The sequence below is a fragment of the Cherax quadricarinatus genome, chromosome 78, assembly GCF_038502225.1.
Source record: "Cherax quadricarinatus isolate ZL_2023a chromosome 78, ASM3850222v1, whole genome shotgun sequence".
In the NCBI taxonomy this organism is placed as follows: Eukaryota; Metazoa; Arthropoda; class Malacostraca; order Decapoda; family Parastacidae; genus Cherax; species Cherax quadricarinatus.
Window position 1 is genome coordinate 1,954,892 of NC_091369.1, and position 14,270 is coordinate 1,969,161.

The window sequence follows — 14,270 nt, forward strand, 5'->3', positions numbered from 1 at the left end:
GGTTAGGTTAGGTTAGGTTAGGTTAGGTTAGGTTAGGTTAGGTTAGGTTAGGTTAGGTTAGGTTAATATAGCTTTCGTAAGAAGAGGGCTATAGTAAAATAATTTTTTCCGATTTTTTTCTGGACTTTGGACCAAACCAAAATAAAGATGTGAATATAGAAGGTGAAGTGAAGATTGTGACACCAATACTGTGGATACCCACTCTTAGTTCTCACAGCAGTGTGTTACACACACCAACACTGTGGATACCCACTCTTAGTTCTCACAGCAGTGTGTTACACACACCAACACTGTGGATACCCACTCTTAGTTCTCACAGCAGTGTGTTACACACACCAACACTGTGGATACCCACTCTTAGTTCTCACAGCAGTGTGTTGCACACACCAATACTGTGGATACCCACTCTTAGTTCTCACAGCAGTGTGTTGCACACACCAATACTGTGGATACCCACTCTTAGTTCTCACAGCAGTGTGTTGCACACACCAATACTGTGGATACCCACTCTTATTTCTCACAGCAGTGTGTTACACACACCAACACTGTGGATACCCACTCTTAGTTCTCACAGCAGTGTGTTACACACACCAACACTGTGGATACCCACTCTTAGTTCTCACAGCAGTGTGTTACACACACCAACACTGTGGATACCCACTCTTAGTTCTCACAGCAGTGTGTTACACACACCAACACTGTGGATACCCACTCTTAGTTCTCACAGCAGTGTGTTACACACACCAACACTGTGGATACCCACTCTTAGTTCTCACAGCAGTGTGTTACACACACCAACACTGTGGATACCCACTCTTAGTTCTCACAGCAGTGTGTTACACACACCAACACTGTGGATACCCACTCTTAGTTCTCACAGCAGTGTGTTACACACACCAACACTGTGGATACCCACTCTTAGTTCTCACAGCAGTGTGTTACACACACCAACACTGTGGATACCCACTCTTAGTTCTCACAGCAGTGTGTTACACACACCAACACTGTGGATACCCACTCTTAGTTCTCACAGCAGTGTGTTACACACACCAACACTGTGGATACCCACTCTTAGTTCTCACAGCAATGTGTTACACACACCAACACTGTGGATACCCACTCTTAGTTCTCACAGCAGTGTGTTACACACACCAACACTGTGGATACCCACTCTTAGTTCTCACAGCAGTGTGTTACACACACCAACACTGTGGATACCCACTCTTAGTTCTCACAGCAGTGTGTTACACACACCAACACTGTGGATACCCACTCTTAGTTCTCACAGCAGTGTGTTACACACACCAACACTGTGGATACCCACTCTTAGTTCTCACAGCAGTGTGTTACACACACCAACACTGTGGATACCCACTCTTAGTTCTCACAGCAGTGTGTTACACACACCAACACTGTGGATACCCACTCTTAGTTCTCACAGCAGTGTGTTGCACACACCAACACTGTGGATACCCACTCTTAGTTCTCACAGCAGTGTGTTACACACACCAACACTGTGGATACCCACTCTTAGTTCTCACAGCAGTGTGTTACACACACCAACACTGTGGATACCCACTCTTAGTTCTCACAGCAGTGTGTTACACACACCAACACTGTGGATACCCACTCTTAGTTCTCACAGCAGTGTGTTACACACACCAACACTGTGGATACCCACTCTTAGTTCTCACAGCAGTGTGTTACACACACCAACACTGTGGATACCCACTCTTAGTTCTCACAGCAGTGTGTTACACACACCAACACTGTGGATACCCACTCTTAGTTCTCACAGCAGTGTGTTACACACACCAACACTGTGGATACCCACTCTTAGTTCTCACAGCAGTGTGTTGCACACACCAACACTGTGGATACCCACTCTTAGTTCTCACAGCAGTGTGTTACACACACCAACACTGTGGATACCCACTCTTAGTTCTCACAGCAGTGTGTTGCACACACCAACACTGTGGATACCCACTCTTAGTTCTCACAGCAGTGTGTTACACACACCAACACTGTGGATACCCACTCTTAGTTCTCACAGCAGTGTGTTGCACACTCCAACACTGTGGATACCCACTCTTAGTTCTCACAGCAGTGTGTTGCACACACCAACACTGTGGATACCCACTCTTAGTTCTCACAGCAGTGTGTTGCACACACCAACACTGTGGATACCCACTCTTAGTTCTCACAGCAGTGTGTTACACACACCAACACTGTGGATACCCACTCTTAGTTCTCACAGCAGTGTGTTACACACACCAACACTGTGGATACCCACTCTTAGTTCTCACAGCAGTGTGTTACACACACCAACACTGTGGATACCCACTCTTAGTTCTCACAGCAGTGTGTTACACACACCAACACTGTGGATACCCACTCTTAGTTCTCACAGCAGTGTGTTACACACACCAACACTGTGGATACCCACTCTTAGTTCTCACAGCAGTGTGTTGCACACTCCAGGGATACACTGTCATCAGTACACTGTCATCAGTACACTGTCATCAGTACACTGTCATCAGTACACTGTCATCAGTACACTGTCATCAGTACACTGTCATCAGTACACTGTCATCAGTACACTGTCATCAGTACACTGTCATCAGTACACTGTCATCAGTACACTGTCATCAGTACACTGTCATCAGTACACTGTTATCAGTACACTGTCATCAATACACTGTCATCAGTACACTGTCATCAGTACACTGTCATCAGTACACTGTCATCAGTACACTGTCATCAATACACTGTCATCAGTACACTGTCATCAGTACACTGTCATCAGTACACTGTCATCAGTACACTGTCATCAGTACACTGTCATCAGTACACTGTCATCAGTACACTGTCATCAGTACACTGTCATCAGTACACTGTCATCAGTACACTGTCATCAGTACACTGTCATCAATACACTGTCATCAGTACACTGTCATCAGTACACTGTCATCAGTACACTGTCATCAGTACACTGTCATCAATCTCGAAGCAATGATGCACTTTATACCTCCCTTTAATTTCTAAATCATTGTATTGTATACAGTGTATAATAAAAGTAATAATAATAATAATAATAATAATAATAATAATAATAATAATAATAATAATAATAATAATAATAATAATAATATTAATAATAATTTTAATAAACTTTACTCCACCAGTACATGATACAACTTATACAGACCATAGCTGACATCAATGACACTACACAGAAATCCCTTGGTTATGCAGAACGTTAACCTCCACCAACACAATCCAAGCCAGTCTCACGTTCCGTAACCTCCACCAACACAATCCAAGCCAGTCTCACGTTCCGTAACCTCCACCAACACAATCCAAGCCAGTCTCACGTTCCGTAACCTCCACCAACACAATCCAAGCCAGTCTCACGTTCCGTAACCTCCACCAACACAATCCAAGCCAGTCTCACGTTCCGTAACCTCCACCAACACAATCCAAGTTACACTTCGTAACACAATCTTCTCTCATCTTCTATATTGACGAGACAAAGTTAGTTACAGACACAGAGGAGAAAAATGGAGAAGGGAATCTGGTTTCTTTTCCAAGTTTGCAAATTAGGAGGCAATTTTTGGGCTGCCGGAGAATAATTTTTCACTTTAGAGAAGTGATTTTCGACCGAGCGGAGGTTATTGTGGCTGGCGGAAGTGATTTGTGGGTACCTCAGTGATTTGTGGGTGCCTCAGTGATTTGTGGGTGCCTCAGTGCATGGCTGGGCCTCCAAGATGGTATCTGAGGCTTGGAAAACATATCTGAGGGCTGGATATGATATCTGGGGGTTGGAGATGATATCAGAATGTTGGAGAAGATATCTGATAATTGGAGATAATATCTGAATGTTGAAGATGATATCTGAGTGTTGAAGAAGATATCTGAATGTTGGAGAAGATATCTGAATGTTGCAGAAGATATCTGAGGGTTGGAGAACATATCTGAGGATTGGGTATGATATCTGGGGGTTGGAGACGATATCTGAATATTGGAGAAGATATCTGAGGGTTGGAGATGATATCTGAATGTTAGAAAAGATATCTGATTGTTGGAGATAATATTTGAGTGTTGGAGAAGATATCTGAGTGTTGGAGAAGATATCTGAGTGTTGGAGAAGATATCTGAATATTGAAGGGATTATTTGTGTGATCTGTGGTCGCTGGATGTGATTTGCAGAGGATGTGTATGATTTATTTATTTTGTACGTGATTTGTGTGTGTCTGAACTCTAAATTGAAAAATATATCAAAATTACATGAAATATAGCAGTCACTGTTATACTTACTGATACAGTGTTTAGTAAACACTAAATCGTGCGGATCCTCTACGTTCTTTTAAACATGACGTATGTGAATTATATGGCTATAGACCTATAAACTATAGGCCTATAAGGTATATGCGTCTTCGTTATCAGCCCGAGTGAATCCGATGGTTAAGGAACTTTACAAGGAGAATGAATGATCTCTAAGCATTTCACAATCTCTCAAGTGTGGTTCAAAGGGTTTAAGATCCCTTCATTACCCTCAAAGAACCTATCTGAAGGGAAGAAATGACATGTTAATCCTCAAGGGCTTTCCCTTAGGTCTGAATTCTATAAGGAGTGCAATTCCACGCTCCTCAACACTCTAAACCCATTTTGGAGTATTGGATCTCGTTCGTCTTGCTCAGTGGCAACGATCGTCTGTTGTGGGTTTAATGCGTGGAGGAGAGGGATTGAACCCTCTTATGTACGCTTACCTTCCTACATATACTCCAGCCAGGGCTGCCACTCCGTGCATATGTTGCTAAATACGTGTAAATATGTAGGTAGGTCCTCGGGATGGTAGTTAGGTCTCCGGGGAGGGTAGTTAGGTCTCCGGGGTGGGTAGTTAGGTCCCCGGAAGGGTAGTTAGGTCCCCGGGAGGATAGTTAGGTCCCTAGGGAGAGTAGTTAGGTCCCTAGGGAGGGTAGTTAGGTTCACAGGGAGGGTAGTTAGGTCCCCGGGGAGGATAGTTAGGTCCCTGAGGAGGGTAGTTAGGTCCCATAGGAGGGTAGTTAGATCCCCGGGGAGAGTAGTTTGGTCCCTGAGGGTAGTTAGGTCTCCGAGGAGGGTAATTTGGTCCCCAGGGAGGGTAGTTAGGTCCCATGGGAGGGTAGTTAGGTCCCCGGGGAGGGTAGTTAGGTCTCCGGAGAGGGAAGCTGAAGACACGTGTGCCTACTTATCACCTTCTGTCTTGTGGAGTCACGTCTGCCTGTAATAGTATGTGCGCTTATCTGGGCGTACACACACACACACACACACACACCAACATGGTCTGACCAGACTACTGAATATGTCAACAGCTGAGCAGAGACGAGAAGGAAGAACAATAATATACCCTAAGACACTACAGTGGTAAAATTAGGTCGAAAAGTCGGATCTTATTGAAGTCGAAACGTCGTCTATTCCAGATGGAAACGCTTCTACGTGTAATATATACAGCGAACCACAGTTAAGGGCGCCAAAGTCATCAAAAAATTGGTTTAATGGTCGTGTCCTGGGGTCCGAGGCCCGGGGCCCGGGGCCCGAGGCCCGGGGCCCGGGGCTTGATATATGACCATGTATATAAACTATTGCAAAATAATAGTAAATACCACCATACTATAATACCATGTTGTTTACTGGTATTTTGAGGTCGTAATGTACGCCAGGGAAGTATGGAGATGTATATTCAAATTTGCTACCAAATTCCAATGTAATCTCTCTCTCTCTCTCTCTCTCTCTCTCTCTCTCTCTCTCTCTCTCTCTCTCTCTCAGGGGAGACTCAGGGATCACTTACCACTGATCACCTCATCATCCGCTACCTCATAACATATAGTTTCAATTAAGTAGGGATCAGCGCGCCCCGATCCTTGGATCCCTGGATCCCCAGAGGGAGCAGACACAGCCCAGTGCTCCACACACACACACAAACAGTGGAACAATCTGGAGAGTGGAGCAGTGCAGGCAGGATCCATACACAATTTTAAGAACAAGTACGATAGGGCTCTTGGAGCAGGGAGTGGACCTAGTAGTGACTAGCTAAGAGGCGGGGCCAGGAGCTAACACTCGACCCCTACAGCAACAAATAGGTGAGTACATACATGCACAAACTCACTCACACACACACACACACACACACACACACTTGCATGAGGTAGTGGTTGATGCAAATTCAATACACAGCTTCAAGAGTAGATACGATAAGGCTAAAAGGCCACAAGTCACTGATGCTAATCAAAGTGGTCTAGGAGGCGGGGCCAGGAGCTATTAGAGGCATCTGAAATTTCTCTGAAGCCGTTTGCTGCGTCTTAAGGTAATTTAAAGTCATTTGCTGGAGTCGGAAAGTACTTTATAGCCGTTAAAGAAGATTGGGAAAATCTTAAAGGTCCTTTAAAGACCTCAAGATTGTCGCAAAGTCCTATACTTTAGTAATTTAAAATCCAGGTGACAAAATTTAACCTAATAATATATATATATATTATTTTTCTCAACAAACCGGCCATATCCCACCGAGGCAGGGTGGCCCAAAAAGAAAAACGAAAGTTTCTCTTTTTAAATTTAGTAATTTGTACAAGAGAAGAGGTTACTAGCCCCTTGCTCCCGGCATTTTAGTCGCCTCTTACAACACGCATGGCTTACGGAGGAAGAATTCTGTTCCACTTCCCCATGGCGATAAGAGGAAATAAACAAGAACAAGAACTAGTAAGAAAATAGAAGAAAGCCCAGAGGTGTGTGTATATATATGCTTGTACATGTATGTGTAGTGTGACCTAAGTGTAAGTAGAAGTAGGAAGATGTACCTGTAATCTTGCATGTTTATGAGACAGACAAAAGACACCAGCAATCCTACCATCATGTAAAACAATTACAGGCTTTCGTTTTACACTCACTTGGCAGGACGGTAGTACCTCCCTGGGTGGTTGTTGTCTACCAACCTACTACCTAGGATATATATATATATATATATATATATATATATATATATATATATATATATATATATATATATATATATATATATATATATATATATATATATGTATATATATATATATATATATATATATATATATATATATATATATATATATATATATATATATATATATATATATATATATATATATATGTATATATATATATATATATATATATATATATATATATATATGTGTGTGTGTGTGTGTGTGTGTGTGTGTGTGTGTGTGTGTATCACTTGTATATTCTAGATACTATGATACTACAAGGAATATTAAAACGTTGCTTTGTGGTAAACAATATGTCTTAAAGTGTGTTCTTCACTAGTTCTGAGACATGTTCTTCACTAGTTCTGAGACATGTTCTTCACTAGTTCTGAGACATGTTCTTCACTAGTTCTGAGACATGTTCTTCACTAGTTCTGAGACATGTTCTTCACTAGTTCTGAGACATGTTCTTCACTAGTTCTGAGACATGTTCTTCACTAGTTCTGAGACATGTTCTTCACTAGTTCTGAGACATGTTCTTCACTAGTTCTGAGACATGTTCTTCACTAGTTCTGAGACATGTTCTTCACTAGTTCTGAGACATGTTCTTCACTAGTTCTGAGACATGTTCTTCACTAGTTCTGAGACATGTTCTTCACTAGTTCTGAGACATGTTCTTCACTAGTTCTGAGACATGTTCTTCACTAGTTCTGAGACATGTTCTTCACTAGTTCTGAGACATGTTCTTCACTAGTTCTGAGACATGTTCTTCACTAGTCGTTCTGAGACATGTTCTTCACTAGTTCTGAGACATGTTCTTCACTAGTTCTGAGACATGTTCTTCACTAGTTCTGAGACATGTTCTTCACTAGTTCTGAGACATGTTCTTCACTAGTTCTGAGACATGTTCTTCACTAGTTCTGAGACATGTTCTTCACTAGTTCTGAGACATGTTCTTCACTAGTTCTGAGACATGTTCTTCACTAGTCGTTCTGAGACATGTTCTTCACTAGTTCTGAGACATGTTCTTCACTAGTTCTGAGACATGTTCTTCACTAGTTCTGAGACATGTTCTTCACTAGTTCTGACACATGTTCTTCACTAGTCGTTCTGAGACATGTTCTTCACTAGTTCTGAGACATGTTCTTCACTAGTCGTTCTGAGACATGTTCTTCACTAGTTCTGAGACATGTTCTTCACTAGTCGTTCTGAGACATGTTCTTCACTAGTCGTTCTGAGACATGTTCTTCACTAGTCGTGTTCTTCACTAGTCGTTCTGAGACATGTTCTTCACTAGACATGTTCTTCACTAGTCGTTCTGAGACATGTTCTTCACTAGTCGTTCTGAGACATGTTCTTCACTAGTCGTTCTGAGACATGTTCTTCACTAGTCGTTCTGAGACATGTTCTTCACTAGTCGTTCTGAGACATGTTCTTCACTAGTCGTTCTGAGACATGTTCTTCACTAGTCGTTCTGAGACATGTTCTTCACTAGTCGTTCTGAGACATGTTCTTCACTAGTCGTTCTGAGACATGTTCTTCACTAGTCGTTCTGAGACATGTTCTTCACTAGTCGTTCTGAGACATGTTCTTCACTAGTCGTTCTGAGACATGTTCTTCACTAGTCGTTCTGAGACATGTTCTTCACTAGTCGTTCTGAGACATGTTCTTCACTAGTCGTTCTGAGACATGTTCTTCACTAGTCGTTCTGAGACATGTTCTTCACTAGTCGTTCTGAGACATGTTCTTCACTAGTCGTTCTGAGACATGTTCTTCACTAGTCGTTCTGAGACATGTTCTTCACTAGTCGTTCTGAGACATGTTCTTCACTAGTCGTTCTGAGACATGTTCTTCACTAGTCGTTCTGAGACATGTTCTTCACTAGTCGTTCTGAGACATGTTCTTCACTAGTCGTTCTGAGACATGTTCTTCACTAGTCGTTCTGAGACATGTTCTTCACTAGTCGTTCTGAGACATGTTCTTCACTAGTCGTTCTGAGACATGTTCTTCACTAGTCGTTCTGAGACATGTTCTTCACTAGTCGTTCTGAGACATGTTCTTCACTAGTCGTTCTGAGACATGTTCTTCACCAGGTGTTCTGGACTCCTGATGCGTGTTCTCAGGTTGGGTCCGTGACCACGTTAGGAAGCGTGTGATAATTTGTTCTCAGGTGTTCCGATGTGACCCTCTATAACCCTCATACCTGCTGTCACTGTTCTATTGTTTTCTGATGTGTTCAGGTGTAATATACTTGAATACAGCCGCACACAGGAGAGAGGAGCTTCTGTCTCTTATGCGGGATATTTGCTTACTGTTCCAGTCACGGTATTGTGATTTTTTTCTTCTTTATTCAGATGTAATGTTCTCCGTGCTCTAACAGGTGTTCTCTGTACCGCAGGTTCACTGGCCCGGAGTAGCTGGTTTCCCAGTCACTACCGGGGAAGATACGACTTCGATATGGCGAAGAGAATGGAAGCGTCCGCAATGGTTCCAGCGGGGCGAGACGCGGGTCTTGGCGAGGAGGCGGTGTTGGGCCTGGACCAGGACCTCGCGCGAGACCAAGACCAGGACGAGGACATCGATGTAGCCGTGGGAGACAGCGGCGCCTTCTTCACCTACTCGTTCTAAAAAATAAAAAACCTTCGCTGTCGTCTTACACCCAAGAAGAAAAAATATAACGCCTCATTGTTTCCTTCTTTGTTTGGGTGAAGGAACGTTGGGTTCCTCTTGTACATCCGCGCGTTTCTACCCTTCATTCGCTGTTCTTTCTTCTCCTTCCTTCACTGTACGCATGAAATGAGTCTTAGATCCCTTGCTCAGAGCTGATCCCAAATATCCACTCACTCTATTCCTGCTCTAAGGTAAACGTCTGCAACATCAGTTCCAGACTTTTTTTTAATAAGTTCGTTGTCACTCTTACTTCACCTTCTGTTTCTCAATGAATATTTCACCACGTCTGAAACGTTGATTTTTTGCCTTTTTGAGTTTCTCAGTCAGGTAATGGATCGCCAAGCATTAGTTGCGTGTATATGTGTACGTATGTGTATGTGTATGTATGTGAGTCTGTATGAGTAAGGGCATATCTTCCATGCCCTGACAGGGGGGGGGGCCGTTCCCCCTACCTCTCTCTCGCTCTGGATTTTAAATCTCTAAAAAATCTCTCTAAACTTTATCTCTTAAAGTATATATTCTTTGTCTTCCAAAGTATATATTCTTTGTCTCTTTTGAGCTTTAGAGTTTCTTTCTTCGTATGATATTTTAGGAGCTATTCTTTATTTTCTATTGTGCACGCACACACACACACACACACACACACACACACACACACACACACACACACACACACACACACACACACACACACACACACACACACACACACACACACACACACACACACACACACACACACACACACATTTTAGAGCTTATAAATGGCGTTTACATCTATCTTTCCTCTCCCTCGCTTCCTTTCTTTAAACCCTCTCTTTACTCTCACTCTCCACTCCCTCTCTTTACTCCCAATCCTCGTACCTCCATCCCCCTTCCGCATATTCAAAGATCTTCCATGCTCTTCTCTATCCACAATCAAGCCACAATTAACCAATGATTAGAAGAAGAAACATCAGACGACGTTTAGGTCTTTCCTGGGCTATTATCAAGTCACAACTGAAAAATAAAATAAGGAAAGGTGAACACGGGTATATAAGTGAGATGCAACTCAGAAGACAGGTGAGGCGAACAGGTGACCTTTCTTCTCACCTGTTCACCTGAGTTCTCCTTTTAGGGGAGAGATTTTTCTCCCTTATTGTCTAGTGAACTGATAATGGTTCAATAGGAATCGAACCGTCTTTCTAAATATTCCCAATAGGACTTACAGGTTAATTGTTCCACCCTCTTTGTTGTGACTTATGCCACTTTGTTCTGACTCAGATATATATGCCTCTCTTTCTTGGCACTTTGTGGCATCACGTAATTTATGACACTTCTCATGACCTAATTCTTGGAACCCATCAATATTCATGGCTATCATAATCTCTTGGTTGTATATCATACTCTTTGGCACCCTGTGTGGCACCTTGGCACTGTTGTAAAATACTACATCACTCGACCTCCAGAATACACTCGATCCCCACAACACGCACGATCCCCACAACACGCTCGATCCCCACAACACGCGCGATCCCCACAACACGCACGATCCCCACAACACGCACGATCCCCACAACACGCTCGATCCCCACAACACGCTCGATCCCCACAACACGCACGATCCCCACAACACGCTCGATCCCCACAACACGCACGATCCCCACAACACGCACGATCCCCACAACACGCTCGATCCCCACAACACGCTCGATCCCCACAACACGCACGATCCCCACAACACGCACGATCCCCACAACACGCTCGATCCCCACAACACGCACGATCCCCACACCACGCACGATCCCCACAACACGCTCGATCCCCACAACACGCTCGATCCCCACAACACGCACGATCCCCACAACACGCACGATCCCCACAACACGCTTGAGCCCCACAACACGCTCGATCCCCACAACACGCACGATCCCCACAACACGCACGATCCCCACAACACGCTCGATCCCCACAACACGCTCGAGCCCCAAAGTTTTTTTTAAAAGCAGTGTGGGAGGTAACTTGCTTCAGTGTTATGTGATGGCCCAATAAACGTGTATACGGAATAAGGAATTTCGCAAAGCCAAGCCCCTGTCTTTGGGGCGTCAAGTTCCTGCATTAGGTCTTCCTAGCCCATGTCTTAGGGAAGCCAAGCTTTCATTAAAAGACTATCGAATTTCTGTTTCAGACATTTTTAAGACATCTTAGGCGTTCCAAACCTCTATCTTAGGCATGCTGGGCCTTTTATCTTAAACTTTCCAAGCCTCTATCTTAAGTCATGCTAGACCTCCATCTTAATTCTTTGAAACTCCGGTTTCTGCTATGTATGCTTGCGGAAGAGTGAGTATGGGTGTGCAATATGAGTGAAGGATCCAAATATACCCATTAAATATATTTATAGTGTGCTCACACTTATGCCAGCATACCCAGATATACCTATTACATATATTTATATGGATGTAACCTCATAATATACAGGTATATGTGTATAGTTAGTATGGCAAAGCTAACTTTATGTATGTCTTCCAGTTCCCGGGATAGTACGGTATACTTAACTACGGTTTAAAACCATGGCAAGAGAAACAATAGAGTTCCATTATCATAGATGCATATCAGGATTATTATATATATATAATAAATCACAGTCTTCCCATCAGAGTTATACGACATACTTTGGAAACAAATATTTTAAATATGAAATATGTAAATTTTTTCGGTAGATAACAGGGTTTTGATTAAGGATTTGCAACAGAGAAATCAAAATGTGTAGTAAGGGTGGGCAGGGTTGGGCCCTGTTTAGGGGCCTCCCCTGCCTAACAGAGAGACTGAGCAGGGTTGGGCCCTGTTTAGGGGCCTCCCCTGCCTAACAGAGAGACTGAGCAGGGTTGGGCCCTGTTTAGGGGCCTCTCCTGCCTAACAGAGAGACTGAGCAGGGTTGGGCCCTGTTTAGGGACCTCCCCTGCCTAACAGAGAGACTGAGCAGGGTTGGGCCCTGTTTAGGGACCTCCCCTGCCTAACAGAGAGACTGAGCAGGGTTGGGCCCTGTTTAGGGGCCTCTCCTGCCTAACAGAGAGACTGAGCAGGGTTGGGCCCTGTTTAGGGACCTCCCCTGCCTAACAGAGAGACTGAGCAGGGTTGGGCCCTGTTTAGGGGCCTAATCTTCCTCCTCAGTACAGACTAAATAAAGAATGATACACGTGCTTTCTCGTTATTTATAATCCCTTTAATGCAGATGCCTTGATACCAGTGCAAGGCTCTTGATCCAAGGAACTGGAGCAACCTGTTGTTAAGTGACTATGTGACAGTAAAGATGATAACTCAGACATATGCAACACTTGGGTATCTGTACTGTGGAAACATTCGTCCACACACCAGAGGCTTCATCAGTCTAACATGAAGAAGAATGGTGAAGATCAGAAGGAGTTTGAGGAATCAGTCCCTCAGTCTTTTCAAGACTGAGGGACTGAGTATATCGACTCCAAGCTGAGGGACTGAGTATATCGACTCCAGGCTGAGGGACTGAGTACATCGACTCAAGACTGAGGGACTGAGTATATCGACTCCAGGCTGAGGGACTGAGTATATCGACTCCAGGCTGAGGGACTGAGTATATCGACTCCAGGCTGAGGGACTGAGTATATCGACTCCAGGCTGAGGGACTGAGTATATCGACTCCAGGCTGAGGGACTGAGTATATCGACTCCAGGCTGAGGGACTGAGTATATCGACTCCAGGCTGAGGGACTGAGTATATCGACTCCAGGCTGAGGGACTGAGTATATCGACTCCAGGCTGAGGGACTCGACTCCAGGCTGAGGGACTGAGTATATCGACTCCAGGCTGAGGGACTGAGTATATCGACTCCAGGCTGAGGGACTGAGTACATCGACTCCAGGCTGAGGGACTGAGTATATCGACTCCAGGCTGAGGGACTGAGTATATCGACTCCAAGCTGAGGGACTGAGTATATCGACTCCAAGCTGAGGGACTGAGTATATCGACTCCAGGCTGAGGGACTGAGTACATCGACTCCAAGCTGAGGGACTGAGTACATCGACTCCAGGCTGAGGGACTGAGTACATCGACTCCAGGCTGAGGGACTGAGTATATCGACTCCAGGCTGAGGGACTGAGTATATCGACTCCAGGCTGAGGGACTGAGTACATCGACTCCAGGCTGAGGGACTGAGTATATCGACTCCAGGCTGAGGGACTGAGTATATCGACTCCAAGCTGAGGGACTGAGTATATCGACTCCAGGCTGAGGGACTGAGTACATCGACTCCAGGCTGAGGGACTGAGTACATCGACTCCAGGCTGAGGGACTGAGTACATCGACTCCAGGCTGAGGGACTGAGTACATCGACTCCAGACTGAGTACATCGACTCCAGGCTGAGGGACTGAGTACATCGACTCCAGGCTGAGGGACTGAGTACATCGACTCCAGGCTGAGGGACTGAGTACATCGACTCCAGGCTGAGGGACTGAGTACATCGACTCCAGGCTGAGGGACTGAGTACATCGACTCCAGGCTGAGGGACTGAGTACATCGACTCCAGGCTGAGGGACTGAGTACATCGACTCCAGGCTGAGGGACTGAGTACATCGACTCCTATCGACCTTC

The 14,270-nt window shown here is 44.4% G+C and overlaps 1 protein-coding gene across 1 annotated transcript in view; it reads left to right on the forward strand.

Annotated features, from left to right (window-relative positions):
• LOC128701647 (putative leucine-rich repeat-containing protein DDB_G0290503) overlaps nucleotides 1–9,870 on the forward strand; it is a 115,593-nt gene extending 105,723 nt beyond the window's left edge. The window contains exon 4 of the mRNA XM_070101557.1: nucleotides 9,397–9,870. Coding sequence (XP_069957658.1) covers nucleotides 9,397–9,626 — 230 coding nt within the window. The 3' untranslated portion in view covers nucleotides 9,627–9,870. The remainder of the gene's footprint in view (nucleotides 1–9,396) is intronic.
• The last annotated feature ends 4,400 nt before the right edge of the window (nucleotides 9,871–14,270 follow it).